Source organism: Pyxicephalus adspersus, chromosome 8 (genome assembly GCF_032062135.1).
Source record: "Pyxicephalus adspersus chromosome 8, UCB_Pads_2.0, whole genome shotgun sequence".
NCBI lineage: Eukaryota > Metazoa > Chordata > Amphibia > Anura > Pyxicephalidae > Pyxicephalus > Pyxicephalus adspersus.
Window position 1 is genome coordinate 73420848 of NC_092865.1, and position 22560 is coordinate 73443407.

Sequence of the window (22560 nt, forward strand, 5' to 3'; positions counted from 1 at the left end):
TCTCCTCCTCTCCCACGTTGTACACTAGCCCAGCCCCCTCTGGCAACACTACCCTTTTTCTTAACCCCTTAAAAGCTCTGGGCTAGGCCCCAGCACCCGGTCATGTAGGCACTGCGCCTAATTCTTACGGCTACGTGCCTCTCTGAAATGGGATACTGGTGAAACTGTGGTTCATCGTGAATCTCAAGTTATATTTGTTTGTTTGGATCCTCTTAAAGAATTCCTTGAATAATTCAAGAGAACCTGTCCATATGACGAAGACGTCAGCTATGTACCTACGCCATAACACAATGTGACGTAGGTACATAGATAAGGCCTCATCTGCGAACAGGTCCCTTTCCCGACCACCTAGATACAGGTTGGCGTAGCTTGGGGCACAACATGTGCCCATTGCCACACCACGTGTCTAGGTACACGTCCAGGTTATCTAGGTTATCATCAAATAAGAACACATTCCCAGTAAGTATAAATAAAACATAACAGTTTTAAAATGAATTCTGAGTATGGCCAGAATTTCTTGTCTCTCTCCATCAAAAATCTCTTTATAGTTAGTATGCCCATATCATTGGGGATGCTCGAAAACAAAGCATCAATATCTATCGTAACCAGCATTGAGTTTGGGGGTACATTGAGATCTTCTATTAATTTTAGTAACTCAGGAGTGTCCTTTAAAAAGGACGGTAATCCATATACATGAGGACGTAAATATGAGTCAACCAATTTACTGGCATTACATGTTAAGTTATTAATGCCGGATACGATAGGTCGACATGGTGGATTTTCTGGATTTTTATGAACTTTAGGTAGTGCATAAAATGTCAACAATCTTGGATTTGCAATTTGTAGGTATTCAAATGTTTGTTTTGAGATCACATTATTTTGTAGCCCTTCCAAAACTAATGATCTAAATTCCCATTTAAATTCTTCTCTCTCTCTATAGGTATTACACAATAACATTCTTCATCTTTCAAAATTTTCAAGCACATCTCCTTGTATCTATCATTGTCTAGAAATACTATTTTTCCACCTTTATCTGCAGATTTTATGGTTATGGACCTATTCTCCTGCAATGATTTTAGGGCTACATATTGCTCTTGGAATAGGTTATTACAATTTTTCATTATAGGTTTCATTCTTTCAACCTCCTGTGTTACTTGTTTTACAAAGGACCGAATTTGTGGATGGGAAGAAAAATTTGGGAACCTTTGGGAGCGTTTTTTGACTTGTGGGATCATATTCATTGACCATGATTGCTCAATCATATCATCCCTGAATCCAGCACCTTCTTCCATTGGAAGTTCAGGGATTTCAATGGATTCACTTTCATTCTCATTTAATAATTCTATTCAGTCTTGAAGTATCCTAAAATCCTGTATTTTAAAGGAGGTAAACTCCTCCATCTGTTCATATTTTTTTTTTCTGTTCAGTATCAGTTTTATCAAACAATATTCTAAAATTTATATTGCGCAAAAACAAAGTCCTTATTACATCAAATTTGATTTAGTTTATTTTGATGGCAGAAATTCAAGCCTAGTTTTAATAGTATGATTTCTGCTTCCGTTAATGTGTAATTTGATAGGTTTATAATATCCAAATCTGATTTACTTAGTTGATCTTCTGAAAAAACTGATTTTTTATGTCCCTTTATTAAGCTTTCCTTGGGGGGTCGTTGTTGTGTCCAGTGCAGGTGCAGCCTGTGATTTTGAGTTTTTGGGTCTGGCACCCGTGTTGAAGGGTCCCTGATTCCCCCCAAAATGATGTTGATTGTGTCTGTAAGTAAGTGAGTTCTGCATTATAAAAAAAGTTTTGAAAATAGTTACTTTTTTTCTCTGCAGGTAGAGCTCTGTGGCTTTAAGTCATCTGAGTATATTTTATTATCCCATTTCAACTTCTTATTATTAAAAAAAAAAAATGTCGATAGGCAGCAAAGGGTTCTGTTGGGTGCAATCTACTTAACATCTGCAGTCATGCCCTTTGAAAACACTTTCATCAGTAAAGCTGGGTGATCCAGCAAACCTGGAATGGATTTCCAAAAAGTCATTTGCTATTTGTTTTTAATCCTGGACCAGAACCATTCCAGGTTTGCTGAATCACCCAGCTTCACCGATGAGGTGTATCCTCTCCAGCCTTGGAGAGCTTTAATAAATCAGGGCCACTGTGTAGATGTTCTATCCAATCTCTAATGTTCATATCCAAACAGAATAGAATTGACGTTTAGGCAGTCACTGAGATTTCTAAAAATAGAGTATTTCTCTGCCTCTACTGGGATTCCTTCTGAACAGAAAAAGAATGCTTTTTAAGGCACACAGACATTACTTATGTAAATGTGCAGCTAGAACAGAAGCTTTCCACTGCATAAAGGTTTATCCTTCCTTGCTAATGTCAGGATGTGTAAACATTTTAATACCATGTTTATTTCTGATATTTGAGTGAAAAAGATGGGAAATTGAAAATTGAATTTAACTTTTTCCCCAGGCATTTTGTTCAGTTCTTCCTGTTCTAAGCCATACAGGTGTTGGCATCACAGGGAGGAGTTGTGACTGATCTTATTTAGCGAAGTTTAAGCAGCTTGTGTTTCAGGCTTTTCAAGGTAACAGCTTCATCTGGTTTACTCTTAAGTCCCAAAGTGCTAAATTCATTCACATCCGGAGTTTGTTTTTTTTTGGTGTTGGCTTCTCTTTGCCAAGGGACTTTCCTGTCTTTAGTAAATACTCGGGATGTATACCCTGAGATACCCTTTTTTCCTGACCATTGAAATATTATGCCCTTTGCAGTGTGATGCTTTTTTAGGGGAACTTTTGCCGTTTGATATTTCAACAATTTCCTAACACCAATTCTAGTGTTGTTGGGAGCCAGGAGCATATCAGTGATTGCTTATCTTAATGATATAGTCACGTGACCAGTCTGTGAGTCCCCATAGGGACACTAAGGGATCTATTTATAAAAAAGGGAAACAGATATTCCCTCATACATTCCCTCATGGAATCTTCCATGGAATGCTTCAATGGTAAGAATTGATTCCCACCAGGGAATGTTTGATGGAATTTCAGATTCACTGTTTTATTATTAGGACCTATGGGGTATTGGCTAATTCTTAAAATCTAGCTGTTCACTGGTCAGAATGATATGCCTTAGCTACCCTGGCTTGACCTTGAATACCTGATTGTTTAAAGTTTTTCTCCTCACTTGCTTACAGATTCTTTAGATGCAATCACGCTTATCTATCCACACCTGTATGAGGGTTCTGAGGCTCATAGTCTAATTTGTTAAAGCATACCTCTGCCTAACTTCACATGAGAGTTAAACTAGAGTTTGGAGCTATAAGAGTTACTTGTGTCCGTGGCCATCACTGAGGCAATGCTTGCTTGCTAGCGAGTTAATATGGGCATTCTGTCAGTGCACAGCCCCAAATCTAGACTGTTGATGAACCTGATGGCAAACAGAGGCACAATGCTTTCTCTGTTTCTCTTGAGTCCAATAATGCCACAAGGGTGGTGTACTTTATTCAGTAAACCAAAGAAAGGTTTTAGGCAGTTTGAGAAATAAAACCATATGGTTTGGCAAGATGCTTGGTTCTGACTCTCTATACATGTGGACTTAAAAAGTCATTACCACCTAGGGTGTGTTCTGTCAATGGTGAAGAATGCTGGATGTGGACATCTGATGAAGAGATTCATTATTGGATATAGCACATGGACTTATTGCCACTTAGCTCAGAACTTCCTAATGTACATGTTTCCATTAATAAATTTGAAGGAATATACATAATTTCTCTTGTTCCAGGCTGTTTAGGAAAAGCCTAAAAGCTTAGGACAAACCTGATGCTTTGTGGCAATAATTGGGCTTGCTGTCTCTAAATCATGATTCTCATATCAAACACGTAATAGCCTGGCTTGTGAAGCTCACGTGTTGAGAAAAGGGTTCTCATATAAGTGGTGATTTCTGGCATACTTTGGGCTCATAAACCTGGCTGATTTTTTACCGTAGTTTGAAGGCTTTTCTTTATTATTTGTGAGTTGCTCAGCCTTCACCCTTTTACCAGATTCTGGGCTTTTTTTTTAGTTAAGTTTTTTTTTAGCATTGAGCACACTATCAGCTTTAGATGTCTTACATTAGTGATTCTTTCTCACCAATTTTTTTATATTTTCATATGTCACAGAAAATGGCCTTGTCTTTGCCCTTACAAGAGCCCCATAATCGCTTGCCTTATTTTGCATTGAAAGTTTTGTCACTTGGCTCTTTTTCCTGCCTAAGGTTGCATCTGCAGTTCATTTTAATAAAGACATTGTGATTTTCTGAGCCTTCCAGCATCAGGCTTCATTTCCCTGGGTCTGTAAGATTCTTGCCGGATCATACATCTATGTGTATGTGATTTGAAATAAATAACTAGTAAATACTAGCTTTAAATAAAACGTCCCTTAAAAGAAGTCATAGCATTTTAATGGTTTAGGAGCAATTTTGCACCTTTTTTTATTTGGTGCCGCATCCTGCTCTATTTTCTGCAAATGTCTTTAAAAAAGTCCTCTTTTTTCACTCTTTCTTTTCATTTTTCATTTTCATTTTTTCTTTTCTTTCTTTTTTTTTATCATGCTTGTAATGCAGAAGTCACAGCAGAACCTGGTGTCTTTTTGAGGTGTGTAGAGTTCCCCTGTAGGTACATGTATACCTTACATGTTCAAAAAAAGAGCCCTGTGTCCTCCAAACAACTAATGATAAAAATTTGTTATAGTGACTTCAAAAAGGTCCTAATAATAAATAAAGTTAAGAATTAGTAAATAAGGTGAGACTCTCCGGGAAGATTTATCCATTCTTCTATGGTCACCACAACACAACAGGCACACAGGTGGCAATAAAATACTGACAGAAGGTAAAACCCTTCCTCAATCCATGCTTTATAAATGTGGGTGACTTTTAGGCACCTAGAAATGCACTAAAGTAAAAATTTGAATATACTACTTCAATAAATTGTCTCTTTTGTATTCCTTTAGTACTTTAGTGTTCATTATACTTAAGTGTATGTTTAGGGTATAATTTAGTATAAACCTTTAGTTTGATAGTTATTAGTATACTAATGTATCTCCCAGCCTTGTGGTATACATGGTATTTTAAACTGTGCTAATTGGTAAAACCCATAAGGTACCAACAGCTGTCTCCTGCTGAAATTACATTTTGTTTTCTTCTTTTATGCTGGGTGGAATTTTGGAAAAGAATTTATAATAAAAATAACACTATTACATTTCCATTACAAGTTAAAGTTTTTTTCTTCTCAAAATCTCACTCTGCATAATAGTGCATTCTATACAAGTGAAAAACTTTGGCCTAAAAACATACATTAAGCAGAATAAACAATTCAGTATATAACCAATAGTATGAGGTGCTTTGTTGCATTTAATCAATAAAAAACAAGCCTTTTTAGTTAAATAGCAGCTTTGGCCTAATACAAAAAGTGTTGCAAAGTGTTGTTAAGATTCCTTTTATCCACATAAAGGTTTTCCTGATGTAGTATAAGCACTGTTTGATGAATGATGTCCATTAAAGAAACAACCAAAATGTGTAAAGTGTTGGTTTAATTGCCAATTAACGTAGCTGTGATATGTATTGAATAATTCCCTCTTAGTTACTAACCATGCTAAATCATTGTTCTTTCCTGGGATGAACAATCCTGCAGGTATCGCAATAAGTTGATCTATAAACAGCACCATTTGCTTTCTAGCATGGCTTATGAATTGTATTGACTTTGTGCACTGCGGGATTAGCATACTGGATTAGAATAAATACCTGCTCTCCAGTAAACATGACAGTCAAAAGTGATTTAACTAAAGCTTTCAGAAGCCTAATTCTTTTATCAGAAATTGTATGCTAAGAAGGACACAACAAGTACAATGTTGGAACGGGTTACCTCACAAATCCGTATCACTAATAATGATTTTGCTTAGGTCCAGCTGGCAGAAATGGAGGCCTTTTCTTTAACTTCTGACAAGTCCTCTTCAGTACTGACTGATGATCTCAGTTCAGAAGATCAAGGTGTCCCAAGTCATTTAAAGGAGTTGAAGGTAAAAAAAGAATATTTTCTATGTAAATGGAATTCAAAGAAGAGAAGGTTTTAATTATTGCCCTTGTCCCACATAGATTACCCTGGGCAGGTTTATGGAAACAATTTAGAGAAAAACATCCCTCTATGTCTGTTCATTTTAAAGCTTTATTGAAATTCCAAAACACATGTTCCTAAAAAATGTAAAATGAATGCATTTCTTTTGTATTGTGTTTAGCATTTAATAGCCATACCTGAGATAACATACACTTAATTTATTGTGGCCCATATACTAGTGCATAATGGCCAAATTAAAGTAAGCAAATCTGAGTTAAAAGACAGACAAAAAATAATTACAGTATGATTCTACACTGAAGAGAGTAACATCACAGTTCTAACAGCAAGATCCTAAGAATAATAAGGATTGCAGGTCTTGAGAGATGTTCCTGCATGAGCAACTGTAAGATTGGAGTTTCTTACCTTTCTCAGAATCTAGCCAGAAGAACTGTGACATTGTCTGTTTGCCTAGGTGTGTGCATTAACATCTCAGTTTATAATTTGCTGATGTTGCGATGGTGAAGAAGGTTCACCTAAAAGGTTGATTTTAAGTTCTAAAACATGTTGTGCACTACTGCCTGCATGCTCCCAACAAATACACGTATGGAAAAGTCATTATCTAAAGAGAAGAAAAGCATAAAATGAGTCATGGGTTGTTAAATCAATTGCCGGTGAATTATGAAAAGTTAAAACATGTTTGAATTAGTTAAATCCATCCAATGTGTTGTGATTATGTTTACTTTTCTCTTACAGCTTTTATTCATTAAACAAGGCTAAAAAGAGGCCTTGCAATAATTTTAGGATTATCCCAATGATTGATTAAACATTTTACCATATTTTTCCTACACATTACCCTTTAAACCTCTTCAATCTGCCAGTAAAATAATAGTAACAACATTCCATGTCCTCCCCATATAGTCTTTTACACTCCATGCACAAGTAAATTATCATATGGTTGTGTGTAAAACAATAATACATGAAGATTTTAAAATTCCATTTCATCATTCCTCTAAAATTTAATGACAAATTCAATGGGATCAATTATTTGATAAATATGTATTTACATTAACAAGTTTACTTAGCAGTCTTTCATGAATTCTATTAGCAAGTCATGGCATGCAAGTGTGTACAGAAAAAGTAGAAACATTTTTTCCTTATATAATGACTCGGGCTCTAACTAAATGCACTTACAATATAAATTGGTTGTCTTTTCAAGACAACATTCTTGCTCTGAGTGTTCACCCCTACTCATACATTAGTAGCAATGTTAGCTAGTAGCTAGTTGTTAACTTCATATATATATATATATATATATATATATATATATATATATATATATATATCAGCACTACTTTTGCTTAGAGCATTCACCACAGTTTGGGTTTTATTTTTCTCACTTATCATTTCATTAGCACTACTTTTTAGTTTATAACTGTGGTAGCTACATTTTTTTTAATCACAGTTCACCAATCTTTGCAATACAGAAAAGGGTACAACTCAAGCAGCCTTAATGTTTTACAAGTAAACAGACAAAATTCCCCTGGAGTAGTTTACATGGGACAAAATATTGTTTTTATTTACTAAAGTGTTTAAAAAAAATCATCAAAACACAATAAATTAGAAAAATTACAAAACAATACACACATAAATGTAACTAAATACAACAAGAACTTTTGAGATGAGACCGTGACATAAGCAAGAAGCATAAACAATTGGTAAGTATAGCAGTGTTCTTCTGTTCCAGCTGATATCTGCCACTCGTTTCAAGGATACAAGCTGCTTCATCAAACCTAATGTTCTATATTTATATGGTATGTGCCTCTTGCAGATCTCCACACATCCACATAGGGAAAAAAAGGAGAAATCCCACAGAACGGCACTCATAGGATGTTAAAAAGCAGGGGTATAAACCCACTCAGTAACTCATAGGAAGATGTATAGATTGAATACACAAAAAGAAAAGATGTAACGGATCAAAACCAAGGTGTTACTGAATCAAAGTCCCCTTTCTTCTGTTAGTCAGGAGACCGCACATCAATGTCAGGGGACAAGGGTGTATTTTCTTTAATAGATTTTTTTTTTATTATTATATTCAAAGCTAATAATGAGTTTCTGCTAGAAAATAATATTATAAGTGATAGTCAGCATGGATTTAAGAAAGACCAACGTAGTCAAACAAATTTACTCTCTTTTTATGAGGAAGTAAGTAAACAGGTAGACAGTGGACTAGCAGTTGATATACTGTACTTGGACTTTGCTAAAGCAATTGACACTGTACCCCACAGACGGGAAATATGCAAGTTAGGGTCAATAGGTTTAGAAAAGCCAACCTGTAAATGGATAGAGAACTTGCTTAAAGATCCCATCCAGAGAGTAGTAATAATAATTCATACTCTGAATGGTCTAGGGTTATTAGTGGTGTACCCCAGGGTTCAGTGTTGGGACCTTTACTGTTTAACATCTTTATAAATATTATAATAATGATTAGGCCAGCTGGCAGAAATGGAGGCCTTTTCTTTAACTTCTGACAAGTCCTCTTTAGTACTGACTGATGATCTCAGTTCAGAAGATCGAGGTGTCCCAAGTCAGTTTTTTTAGGGATTTCAGACAGTTTTGTGTTTTAGGGATCTTTTGGGGGCCTCACCAAAAATTCTTATCACAATTTTTTAAAATTACTTGTCCAATTTCTTGTATTGCATCTTAAAAGCATACAGTAAACTTATACATACCTATTTTTATTATCTCAGTATACATCACAGTTGGGTATTACTAAAATGAAAAAGGAATTTTATACAACAGCATTCCTATCTTTCTCAAATTTTTACGTCCTTGATGCGTTTCACCTGAAGGCTTCCTCAGAAGGACAGTAGATAGCAGCTGCATCAATTTTATCTATATATTGAGTAGAGGAATTGACAAGACAAAGCATGAAAAAGTACATCTTTTTAAACTTTTTCTATGATTGAAAAATTTCTGTTTTTTTTATTTAACCCTAAGAAATAAAAACTTGCACCTACTTGCAATTAATTCTCTTCACGAAGTAATCAAATGCATTTTTCAATATTTCCAAATCACCAACATTTTTTCATTATTTTCATTGTATACCTCTGAGATTAAGGCATGCGCAGAAGGAGCAGCCAGAGCCTCCTGGGATACATGAAGTAGGCAGGGCTTTTGTTCTCATTGAACACACCGGAATGGAGTTCCGGCACTTTTTTTTTATCAATACAGGCTGTGCATGTGTGCTTCCGAACTGGACAGTGGCTGAGCAGTGCTTGGGAAGTGTCATCAAGTGCTGTGTGACCGGTATTAACAGTTGAGGAGAGCTGGTTCTTTAAATGTGCCTGACAATTTCCTGCTCACACAGTGATTCAGAGCCTTCTGCTCACGGTGCAGTGATACATGCTTGCTGGGCTGCAGAAAAGGTAAAGGGAATTACAATTCTAAAGCCCTCAAAAAAGCTTTCCTTACTCTCTTTTACTCACATACCTCTGTAAAGGGGGCTCTCTGGGGGAAAGGTCTGGCACAGAATCTGGAAGGGGGGGATGGACAGTTGAGTTCCGGCACCTTTTTTCTTACAAAAAAGGACTGGATATAGGTATCCCAGGAGGCTCTGTGTGTCCATGAAATCTTGATCCCAATTGCGATCAAGACTTAAAAGGGGGGGTGCTGCACTTTAAAAAAAAAAAAAAACAAATAGGGATAAAAAAAAAAAACATTTTTATTTATTTAGAAGGGTTGTTTTATTTAGAAGGTAAAGTAAAAATATTGTTTAAGTACGCTTTAAAGCAATATTACTTTGTCAAATGACCCGGGGCTTTTTCCAAAGGCAAAGCTTATCAGATGTAATAGGCTCATTAAAGTCATCAATAGAAGTGGTGACTATTGACAAGTAATGAGTTAGGGGCATAAAAATTGCTGAGCACTACATCTACCGATCTTAGCTTGCCCTGCTATGTATGGGCCCCCAGGGTCTGAGGCAGATCTAGTAAGGGAAAATGAGGCGTGAGCATAGAGAAGTATGGCCACCCCCACGCACTTTCACATTTTTCCCTGGAGCATTATATACTAGTGGATAATGATACTTAGAAAAATTAAAAGAGCAAGAGCTATCCAGATGTGTTTAAGCTTTTGTAAGGTGAGCTTTTGCTTTGTAATAAAATGAAGGCCCTTCTCATTTAATGAGAGAAATCTAACCATGGACGTTAATTAAGGCGAGATATAGCATAATATACATGATTATCCTGCACCCAATGAACCGGTGTACTCCCCCAGGACTAGCCAACTAATAAAAAGGAAGGCAAAGAAGAAAAAAAACCCATGAACAGATAAACACTCACATAAAACATATAAAACAAATTTACCGAAAACCATCTGATCTTTATCCAGGTGATCTCCCAACAAGAAGTTGGCCAGTGACCAGAACTAGGAGGGTAGGGGGGAGTTTCCTATGGGGAATATAGTTGAAGAGATAACCAGGAAAGTAGTACCATGAAAAATGTAACTGTCCTTTCCTAGCCCGATATCCACATAAACAATAAAAACATTAAAAAAAAGGGCTTTGCAAATATGTTAGATAAGGCGACTATATAAAAAATAATAGGTTTCTAAAGCCCCAAGATATCAAGAAAAAACATCTTTAACCCAAGATATTGTGAAAATATCTAAAAGCATTAATATCATTGCAACACAGCAATATTGATGGAATACAGCAACTCGGGTATCCAATAAAATTTCAAGAAAAAACATGTACTATTAAAACAGCAGAAAAAGAAAATGATATCAATTGTGAGGCGAGACAGCCGCTACAGTCAAGCATTTGGTTCATTTGAAGGGGGCAAGCTTGCTGGAGGAGAAGAAGATCCAGGGCATGGGGATTGTTTCCTCTTGCAAACCTCCTGCCAATTATCAGGTGAGGGTTTAAAAATTGGCAGGGGATACCAAGACCCAAACAAAACTGAGGAAGGTCCTCTGGAAGTTTTAATGTCACCGAAAATCCATCTTTCTTCTTTTAGGGGAAACTCATGTATTTTGCAAAAAATATCCAGCGGTCAAGAATAGTGTTGGTCGAATAGCTCACTATTCCATTTGGCAGCTATTCGCTCGAATATAGCAAAAAAATTTGGGCGGTCGAATGTCAAAGTCGAACACCATTAAAGTCAATGGTTACAGCTAATTGAAGGCACCTGCTTTCAATTAGCTGTGACCGCAAAGCTCGCACGCTCTAGGAATCCCACAATGACATTATGATTCATAATGTCATTGTCGGATAACCTGTAACAAATAAAAAAAGAACAAGTTAAAATAAAAACACATACAAAAAAATTAATTTAAGAAAAATTTTTATTTTTTGCTGTCGAATCCCGAATTTTTGCTGTGTTTTTCGGGTCGGGTCTATCTGAATTCGAACAGCCATATTCTGGTCGAATATAGGGACATCCTGGATTCGAACATCAACACTAGTCAAGAAGATGGGCCTGGTAGCCGAAGTGCTACTTCGTTTAATTATAAATAATACTGAAAATTACTTTAATTATAAATAACAAACCCACATTTATTTACCACATTTGATTCCCTTTGCAAACCCATATTGACCTAGTTTGGTCTACAATACATATTTTTATGCCAATGACACCCACATTATCTTGTCCATCCCTGCCTGTCAGCTATGTCATTGTCAATGGTTGACAGATACCTGGAACTCTTCTTTATTTAAATTGAACTAATTAAGTTTCCATCTTTGCCATCAAAGCCTTTTCCTTGCATTTCCTGTATTGTAAACACAGTAATTTGCCTAAAATTATAGGCAGGCTGTCTTGGTGTCACCTTTGAGTTTCCCTCAATCCCCACGTCGAAAAAAAAAATGCAGGTCCTGCCACCTTCGCCTGTGTAACATCTATTCACCACTTCTTGTCCCCCTGTTACACTAAAATAGAGTGTCATTCGCACAAAGTTGTATTGTAGGCCAATTTAGGTGAATATGGGTTTGCAAAAAGAGTCAGATGTGGGGTTAATATTTAAAATTAATCTCATTTTTAGTTATATTTATAATTGAACTCAATTTATAGAGTAACAAGATGCAGTACTGTACAATAAACAGGGATTACATAAGCAGACAAAAATAAACAATAATACAGGAGGAGGTAAGACCCATGCCTAAAATTACTAATAGGTGGAGCAGAGTAGTAACCCGGTACAATCTCCCAATTTTTTGATACCTTTGCCTCCTGGCTCTCACATAACTTTTCCCATGGCCTGCACTCAAACTGTCTTACATCTCTAACTCGCACTCTCTATAAAATAACATCGCCACTCAGTTTAGCCACACTCTTTCTGTGTCTCTGGATAAAGTTGCCCCTGCCACCTTCCACTTCCACTGTCCTGCCAACCCCCAACCTTGGCACAACAATCGCACCAAACATCTACAAAAGACTTTTTGTGCAGCTGAGCAGTGGAAGAAATCTGGCCTCAGCGTTTACTTCATAGACTACAAAGACAGACTTTAACACCTTAACACTGCTTCTCCACTGTTATATCCTCTCAAGCTTCCAACCCATTAAGCCACTTCTCAACAATTGACTCGCTCCTAAACCCCACATCTGCCCCTCTACTAGTACCTTCTCTGCTCTAGACAAAGCCACATACTACATCTACATCTACTACCTGTCCTCTTGACCCAATCCCCTCTGATCATCTCTGACGGTGGATGATCTACTTTGTGCCCATTCCTCCACTCTGGCCCCCACACTAACCAAAATATTCAACCTTTCCCTTTCTACTACCCTCTGCCACATGCCATGGCATGCCATTATTCTCCCTATCCTGAAGAAACTTACATTTGACCCCTCTCTACTTTTTTGCTACCAACCTCCTATATTTTACCTCCTATATATATATAAGGCCTCTATAAAAGACTCACCAACTATCTACTTAACCCACTCCATTCTGGCTTTCGAACTGCCAATTCCACCAAAACAGCTCTTACTAAAGTGGCTAATTACTTCATCAGAGCTAAGTCACAGGCAACTTTTTCCTCCTTCTTCTCCTACATCATTCCTCTGCTTTTAACACTGATGATTACTGTCACAGATCCCCACAGATCCAGGTCATCTGTGCCTCCTTCCTGCTCACTCTCCTTGAAGTCCCCTGCTGCCAGCACCATCTCTGCCTCTGGATCCAACATTCTTCATACTTCCTGTTCCAAGTCAGGTGATTTCCTGTCAGCTGCTCCCTTTCCGCAGACACACTCCCTCTGCCGGCAACTACCTGAATAAGACCGGAGATTATCTCAGCAACAGCACTCCCTCTGCTGGTGGGAGTGCTGTCTGCAGATCATTACCTAACATTCCCTGCTTAAGGAAGTGACCTGGCAGCAGGACGTTGCCTGAACAAGGAGTTCCTCTGGCTCTGCTTCCAGGTTCCTGTTGTTTGTTTCTTCTGTTCCAGATTGTGTACTGACCCCGGCTTGTTTCCTGACCACTCTTGTTCGCTGCCTGACCTCTTGCCTGTTTTCTGACCAACCTTGTTCACTGGCTGCCCTGACCTTTTGACTCATCTGACTACTCTCTTGGATTTCCCTTTACACTACGTTTTGGATCCAGCTTGTTAGCACTCACCTGCCTTGTCACCTGCCTTGGCGGGCATGGGGGCCGCAACCTGGCAGTAGCTTGCTGCACAACATGCTCACCTCTAGAGGCTCTAAAGAAGACCAAGCTACTGCTTAGACCCTGCGGCCCGTGCACGTCTCCACCCACAGGGTTGGTGACACAGTGGGTCCACCACTTGACCTTGTGGAGCCGTGACAATTACCCTCTTCTAATTAAAATCATGAACTCTATTGGTATCAGTGACATGGCTTTCTCTTGGTTTGCTTCCTATCTGTCTGACAGCTCCTTTATTTGAAGGGTAATTTCTCCTCTCCTACTCTCCCCCCTGTTGGTGTTTCACATGGGTCAGTCCTTGGTCCAGTTCTCATTTCTCTGTACACCTCCTCACTCGGTAGTCTCATATCCTTCGTTGGATTACAGTACCATCTGTATGCTGATGACACTCAAATCTCTCTGTCCACCCCTGACCTGTCTCCCTCAGTCCTGGATAAGGTCTCATGCTGCCTGTCAGCCATTTCATCATGGATGGCTGATAGGTTTGTGAAACTGAACCTGGATAATACAGATTTTTTCATTCATTCATTTCATTTGGTATTCCACTAACCCAACTCTCTCCTATACAATTTAATTTAAATGCTGCAGCTAGACTCATTTATTCTTCCCATCACTCCTTCCACTGTCTCTGTTTGTAGCTCTCTTCATTCGCTCCCATTTCATCCTAGAATCAAATTCAAGCTCATGTAATTTGCCTTCAATGACCTTATACTGACCACTTATATGCACGTCACATGCATGGAATGGTCTTCCTTGTCCTATTTGGCTTGCTTTTACTTTCTGCACCTTTTGAAAGTGCACTTAAATCATATCTTTTTAAATTTGCCTACCCATCGTCTTCTGTCTCTTAAAACTCTCACTATTCAGTCATCATACAAAATCTTCCCTTCCTTTTGTGTGCTACTTCCCAAAACTTATAGAACCTTGTTTTTATTGAAATTTTACAAACAGGTAAAAACATGTTTACAATATTTAAACAATAAAATAAAATAAATGCCAGGCTTACATGCCAAACTCAAAACTCAATATCAGAGGGAATATGCCAAAGACCAAAAAAGAAAAAAGTATATCTAACAAAGCATATCTAACAAAGCAAGACCAAGAAGCACAAATCTATCACCATGTAGCTCTTTTTCAAAAATCAGTCATTAACCTCCCGAGCGGTAAGCCCGAGTGTGGCTCAGGGTAAGAAAAACAAGCTGAAAGCGGTAACCCCAAGCCACAATCAGGGTAGCCAATAAAATTAAAAATAAACACTTACCAGTTCCCATCGGCGTCCTCCAGTGACCTGCCATCCTCGGGCCACGTCCTGTTCCTCGATCTTTCCCCAGGGGAGTGTGCTGACGTTGTCCAGGATTTCCCTGTGACGTCAGTGCCTACAGCCATCGCTAGAGGTGCGGTGGGAATTTCAAATTATTTTGTATTGCATTCAAGTGGTACATCGTCTTTAATTTGACTGAAATGAACTGCCCAGGAGGTTACAGGACAGACTGAGAATGCTGCTCACCCTGAAAAGAAAAGAACACTAAAGGAAGACCTGATCCATGCTGGTGGTAGGGGTTCAAAGAGCCTTTTCTTCACAGGATATCTGCTTTATATGCTGCTCCCACCGCCACGTTAAAGTACTGTGGGGTTGTATATTCTACTTTTTGTATGTATCTGGGCTGCCCCCTTCAACACTATTTATTTTGGCATTGGAGACGCAATTCTTTTGTGTCAACAAGAGGAAGCCAGGAGCATAAAGGTAGCTGGAGTCCTGCATAATTTAATGCTTTTTGAAGATGATATCCTTTTAATTTTGACTTCCCCTCATGTCTTCCTTCCATCTTTGTTTTTCAATTTGCAGCAGTTTGTGATATCAGGTCTTCAGGTTAATGAATCTAAATTTTAGAAACCAAACATCTTGCCCCCCCATTGACCTTGTCCCTTCTCCTAACTTCTCCTTTTAATGGGTGTCCCAGTTCCTTCACATGTTTTGCGATCATTACTGTCTAACATACTTACATTTGTTTGGGGACCTGTTAGATTTAGAGTGGCTAACAATTTCCTTTATAAAGTAAAGAGTTTTAAGGATCTAGTGGTCCCCAATGTGACCAAATATTATCAAGTCCAAATAGCCCTACTAGCGATGCTACATGCTAAATCTAAAATGCCCTGATGGATATACTTGGACATCCCTGATTGCCATTAGGTCTCTGTAGCATAGATACTTTAGGTAGCTGCTTCTCTGTGGCTTTCTAAACTCTCATTACCATAGCTATACTCTCTGTAAATCTAGGACTGCATGAGGTACTCGGGCCACCTTATATCTCCTCATCTTCCTATGGTGAAACCAGTGGGGTGTACACCCCACATACCTCTTTTGAATCTCTACTTCTACAACAGCAAGCATATTTTATTGTTTTGGACAGAATCTTACACTAATCCTGCTAAATATGTGTGCTTTTAGGAAAGGTAGGTCTACAAAACAAAAATAAAGGTAGGCTGAGGGCCTACATGACAGGGCGAGAAAAAGCATCAGGCAAGGAAAGGGTTAATATGGCGGTCAAAGTGATTCATTGATGGAGCTTGAGTGAGGGGGCTGCGGCGACCCAGGAGTGCAACCGTCTAACTTTTACTAGAGTAGCATGTGTGAGGGAGGTCCTACCTGGAACTAGGGCCTTGGCTACTGGACGGGTGGAGAAATGTGGGGATGGTGGTGGCCATCCCATCCAACGTAGTTGCTTGCAAGGCCCCTGTGGTTCCCAGGTGTGATGAGGCAAAGGCAGTGAGGAGTTCCAGGGCCTTGTGGAGGTGGCCCAGGCTTGGGAAGCTTGGCAAGATGATGGCCTATTCTAGGTCCCCAGAAAGGCGGTTAGTGGAGGCATAGTGGTTCCCAGTGCATCCCACAGGGTGGTGGACACAGGGTCCCAGGCTGTTAAGATAAGTCTTGGTGGTGCAGCGAAAGGTGTGTATATGTGTACTTTGAGAGCCTGTAGGAGGTGCATCTGAAGGAGGAAGTGTAGAATTGTGATTATGTGGATATTTTTTCATTATTCCCCTTAGAACATTTTAATTCAAAAAGGAGTCCAGATAGGGGGCAGTGAGAGATCATAGTCATTAGGGGCAGTGATTAGTGGGTGATATCTCGCATATTTTTTAATTGGTTGCAGACCTTTGGGATTTTAACCTCCTGGGTGGTTCATTTCTGTCCAGATTTATATGTCTAAAAGCGGTACATTGTTTTTCACAAAAATGTATTTTACAGAATAATATAATTGTATGAGTATGAAAAAGTTTGAAACACAAAATCATGTCAAAATAATAAATAAAAATAAATAAAAAAATGTATTAATAATATACTCATACTATTATACTGTAAAACAAATGTTCATGAAAGACAATGTACTGCTTTTACACATATAAATCCACTGTTTTGCATTCAATACAGTTATTTTGTATTAAACTCCCCGGTGACTTATCGAGTGCAGAGAAAGACGGCCAGAGGAAGAAAGAAGACAGACATCGCAGAGAAGGATGACGCGGGACGCCGGCACATCAGGTGGGTAGCAATTTGCTATTGCTTTCCATATGTTTACCCACCCCTAATGTGACTCGGGGTTACTGCTTTTAGCATCTTTTTTCTACCCCGAGTCACAATCAGGGTTACCGCCCAGGGGGTTAAACATTGTTCGGCGCTGTTTTATTATTTGGATGGAATAAGGGAGGCACATCGGGTGTATGGTGGCTTTGTGTGGCTGCGGTATAATGAACAGTTTTGGTAGCACCCATCGTTGCAGTGGGACAAGTTGGACATAAGTTTGTGGATGCAACTTATGATGCCGGGGCAGCAGAGTAGGTCGTTTTTTCAGGGGGAGGTGGTGGTCAACAGGCAGGATGATTGCCAGTGGAAAAAGAAAAAAGGGTATGCTGGCTCTTTATGAGGGAGTATGCAAATTTGGTAGCAGGTATATGTTTAGGTTTAAACACAAGTGTTCAGGTTGCGGGGGAGGACATGGGTCCTCAAGGACAACCCCGTTTTCGTTTAGGGTGAGCAGAAGCAGAGATGCTGCTGGAAAAGGATGCCAGTGAGGGTAGAAAGGATGCAGCCTTTTTTAAATAGATATCTAGATGTGGAGACAGCAAGGGTGTTAGGTTTTCTTGGGGGGGGGGGGGGGGGGTTGCAAACCATGTGATCTGGCGGTCCCTCTGCAGGTGCCGAGAAACTAGAAGTTGGCACTTGGTCAGGGAGAAGCTAGCTAAGGAGATTCAGCTGGGCAGGATTAGTCACCAGTTTCGGCTGGATGGCTTAGTGGTGTCTCAGGCAGAAAAAGGCTATTTGCGAAATAAGAGAGTCCGGGACACGCGGCTCCTGGTCTTGTTTTCACTGTGTCAGGGATCACCTGGGGCTTGTGTGGTGACTGACAGTGGACCATTGCACTGAGCCACCTGAAGTGCTGGTTAGCTCTGTACCTGATCCCCTAGTTAAACCTTGCCTGATACTGTTCTTGGATTAACAAGGAGGTGGGTCGTGTTATGGCTCCGAATAGGGATATTGTGGAGAGAGTTGGAGGAGGAGACTTGGCGCTATTTATGGGGAGATGGTGTTCATCTCAATTCCATAGGGACAGACTTGGTTCCTTGGATTGCAAGATGAAGTGCCAAGAGCATTACATGTGTGAGCTTTCTCTCTGTGGTTGTTGGGGTTTTGAAGGGCAAAGGTCTTGATCAAGGTTTATGGTGGGTAGGGTGAACCATTGTGTCATGGACCATCTTAAGTGTGTACAGAACTATAGGTTGGTTAGTAGTCAGCACATATGGCTACAGTACTTGAGGTGGTGCGGGGTGGATAGGGGCCCATTGTAGTGTTGCTGGCTGGAAGTCAATAAGTTGGTAGTTTGTGGACCTTGCCTTTCCAGGACCTGTAGCTTTGTGGGAGTACTAGCATGAAAGGGATTGCTATTTTTTGCAGGGGTGGAGTTTAAATTTCTAATATTGTTTCTTGGGATTTTGCTGTTAGGAATTTGTCATAGTTGTTTCTAAGTTATATTGTTGTTGTTTTTTGGGTGGAATATAAAGTGCGATGGTGATGGCCCGTAGGCATGATGAGCTCTTATCTGCCTTGGTCATGTGAAACAAGTATAACAATCTCAGAAACTGATTGAAAGCCTTTGTCTCAGCACATAAAGTGTTTGTATTCTCCAAAGCACAGAAAAAAAATCTGAAAATTCTTACTTGAAAGTATTGCAGTTCAGTTAATATTCATGAATATTGGTTATCCACGTCCAAAAAATGCTGGTGCTGTCAGGCTCCTAGGGGCACAATGTTACACATTTTTGGGAATGCCCAACTATTCATTGTTTCACCTCTACAATATTTGTCATGATTCCTAATACAATTTAGGTTACAATGCTCTCCAAGAGCCTTGTACCTACCAAGTCCTCCAAACGGGATGACCTATGCCATGGAAGGCAGAATGATTAATCCTAGGTATTGGCACTCTGCTAACACTAATTCTTTACGTGACTGGTCTGAGAAATTACAACAGATTTGGCACCTGGAAGACCTGACGGCAACCGATGATGATTCAATAAACCAGTACCTACTAATCTCTCACAATTTCAAACTTTATTACCTTAAAGGCTTACACATTATTTATGTATATATTATACATCGCATTGGTACCTTTCTCTTTCTGCCCCTTTTCCCTTTGTATTTACTTCTTATCCCCTCACTGGCCCTATTCTCTCTATCCCCTCTCTTCTTTTCTCACTTTTCCTTAACCTCCCTATACTTTTCTTTGGATACCCAAAAGTTTGTGTGTTTACTATGGTGTGATACTATACAATTTGTAGTTACCTTGTGTCCTGCCCTTTTCTTTTCTTTCTTCCTTTTCTTCAGTTGAAATGGGTTTTCAACAATATTGTATGCTGAATTTTGTGTAACTAATTATAGACATCACAACTGTACATTTTAATGGTCATGTTAATTGGCAATCCTTGACCCTGAAATTTGATTTCTTTTTTTACCAGGTGGGACTATGTTTGTTGATGTTTTATTTATGAGATTCTTCTTCTTTTTTTCTTGTTATAGCTCTGATTTGCTGTTTGTTAAAAGTTATTTATAATGAAATAAGGATGATATAATAAAATATATAAATAATGGAACAACCATACCTAAACAAATGGTTAGCAGCACTATTGCCATTTTAACATCTCTCACAATTTGACAACAGTTCACACTGTTCTAGCTATGCCCCTGGCAGATGACACATGATTACCTGGGCACTGAATCTAAGTATCTTCAAGTCTTCACCAGGTTACCCTGTGGGGCGGGGAGGGGGGGGGGGGCAATGGGCCTTTAACCCTAATGGCCACTAGACTATTCTGCTAGGCTCTCCCCGGGAGGGGGAGTGAAGCTGAAGGCTTTGGTATAGGAACAGCCAGAGATCAGGTAACAGGTAGGCTGGAATCTCTGTAAGGAGCAGGAGCATATGCGGCAGACCTGGATCAGGGCAGGAAGCAAGGGCAAGAATCAAAGTCAAGACACCTCAAGATGGACTTTCTTTAGCAGCATTTAGGGAAGTTTAGACAGATGCAGCCTATATTTTGCTGTTTGTGATAGAAAGATTTTGCTTTTGCAAAATATACCAATGACACTAATGTAGTTATTATCAGAACATGATGCCACATCCAACATCTTTAAATATTTATTACAACATAGCAACCAAAACAAAACTTTTTAGGCATCTGATTACAATCCACAGATAACATAAAATGTCAGGAAAACTTTATGAATTACTTATTTAAAAAATAAAAAATAAAACAACAACCATCAATGGGAAAACCTATTTTGGTGTAGTCTGAAATATTTCCAACTTGACGCGTTTAAGGACATAATATTATTATAATCAGGGACATTTTTTTTCTGAGTTAGAAGGGTATTTTATATTTAAATACATACATTTCTGGGTTAGACATATAAATCATTTAATTTTGTAGTTATAGGAGAAAGTTATTGTTTGTAGATCTTAATGACATATAATTGTATGTGGCCAGTTTTTACACCCAATAAAGGGTTGAGTGTATGAATAATTGTAATTTAATATTAGGAAAATTAATGTTTATGTATTTAAATTGGGTGTAAATGTAAAAATATCACTATTTTTACAATATATATAGCTTATTGTATATATGTTGTTTTATGAAATGTAAGCTTTTTTGTTCACAGTCCCACCTAGGCACTGGAGTTTCACCAACTTCTTTCAAAGACAGGATGGCACCCTTCTATGTTAATATTCCCAATTAAACTATTTCATTGTTTGATACATTGTATTTTGCCATGAGTGGTAATAAGTGATAACATAATTTCCCTTTTTGGTGGTGTCATCATTTGGCTCAGGTGACAAAAGCAGGGGCACTTAACCATAGACTGAAATTTAGTTGCGTTATTTTAAGGCCCCATCCAGAACCAGTTCTCACAAGATACCAGTCCACCCAATCTAACACTGGATTTTTCACCAATAGCAAGACCCTGTTTAGCCTCGGGAGGCTAGTTGCGACCTTCTGTGTTGAAGGGATGATGTCTGGCGAAGGACTGACACTGGACCAGTAGCCCACAGATAATGCAATACCAATATTCCAGCAGAGGCAAGTCCAGAATACTGAGCCAAATGTCATTCACGGGTAATCAGTCCACTAGATGAGGTCACAGGCAAAAGGCAAAAGGAGCAAATAATCTCAGGGTCAGAAACAGGCAGCAGCAGTAAATCAAATGAAAGCAGCGGGTCAGCCGAGCCTAACGCTACAACAGACACTGGTCTCATCAGCCAATGGCAGGGCAGAATGGACCCAGAAATATTCTGCTCCTAATATCCCCTTCAGCATTGCACAGCCTCAGAATCAATGCTGGGGATGCAAAGGTATATTTCAGGTTGCACAGGAGACAGGGAAGCAGGAGATGCAGCAATTTTCCTGCTCCCCATGCTGCTGCAAGTGATACCACCGGTCAGAATAAACAAGGTGTGATACTACAGTGAACACACAGCACAAGATAATTGGCCAGATAAGCATTTCATACCAGTGAAATTTCAAGAACTGTTGGATTTTACTGTGGATGGAAGAGACTTTCTGTTTTTCCTTGGGTGCAAGTATCCTTATGTGATGTTTATAATATTATGAATGGCAAGTTGAAATTATTTTTAAGGGTACTATAAGGAGTTTTATGAATTGGCCATGTAATTGTTAACAATAATTGTTGAAATTAGTAGTTTGTATGATTGTTAGTTGTTGCAATTACATTTTTAGTTTCAAATTAATTCCTGAGGAAGCGGACAATGTGAGGCAAGTAGATTTTCTCTTTGATGGTTTTTGTTTTTTTAAATAAGTATTTCATAAAGATTGCTAGCTTTTTATATTATCTGTGAATTGCAATTAGATGACTAAAAAGTTACATTTTGTTTGTTATTTTGTAGTATATATTTTGCAAGATCTAGTCCTCTTTGCTTATGGCGTTGACGAGATTGCTTTTGGGTAAGTAATTATGAGCTCCAAAGACGGGAGCACAGAGCATTAGTTAGTTACAGCAGGCCATGTCACCTGATCTTGCATCTGTACAGCCCCCAGTGTTTCCTCCACGCCTGCATGAGGGAGGACACGATGGGGCGGGACCTAATTAAGGACAAGTATAAAGGGATTAGGGGCTCTGTGGAAGGTAAGTAGTGTTTTTTTATTTTTAGTACAGTTGTGCTTTAAATGATCATATTTTTATTATGTATACATATCTCTCTCTTTCTCCCTCTCTCTCTCTCTCTCTCTGTCTGTCTGTCTGTCT

The 22560-nt window shown here is 38.8% G+C and overlaps 1 protein-coding gene across 1 annotated transcript in view; it reads left to right on the plus strand.

Annotated features, from left to right (window-relative positions):
• The window catches only part of CACNA1I (calcium voltage-gated channel subunit alpha1 I), a 370590-nt gene that overhangs the window by 309609 nt on the left and 38421 nt on the right, over positions 1-22560 (plus strand). Inside the window, exon 30 of the mRNA XM_072421248.1 lies at positions 5937-6053. Within this exon, the coding sequence (XP_072277349.1) occupies positions 5937-6053 (117 nt within the window). The remainder of the gene's footprint in view (positions 1-5936; positions 6054-22560) is intronic.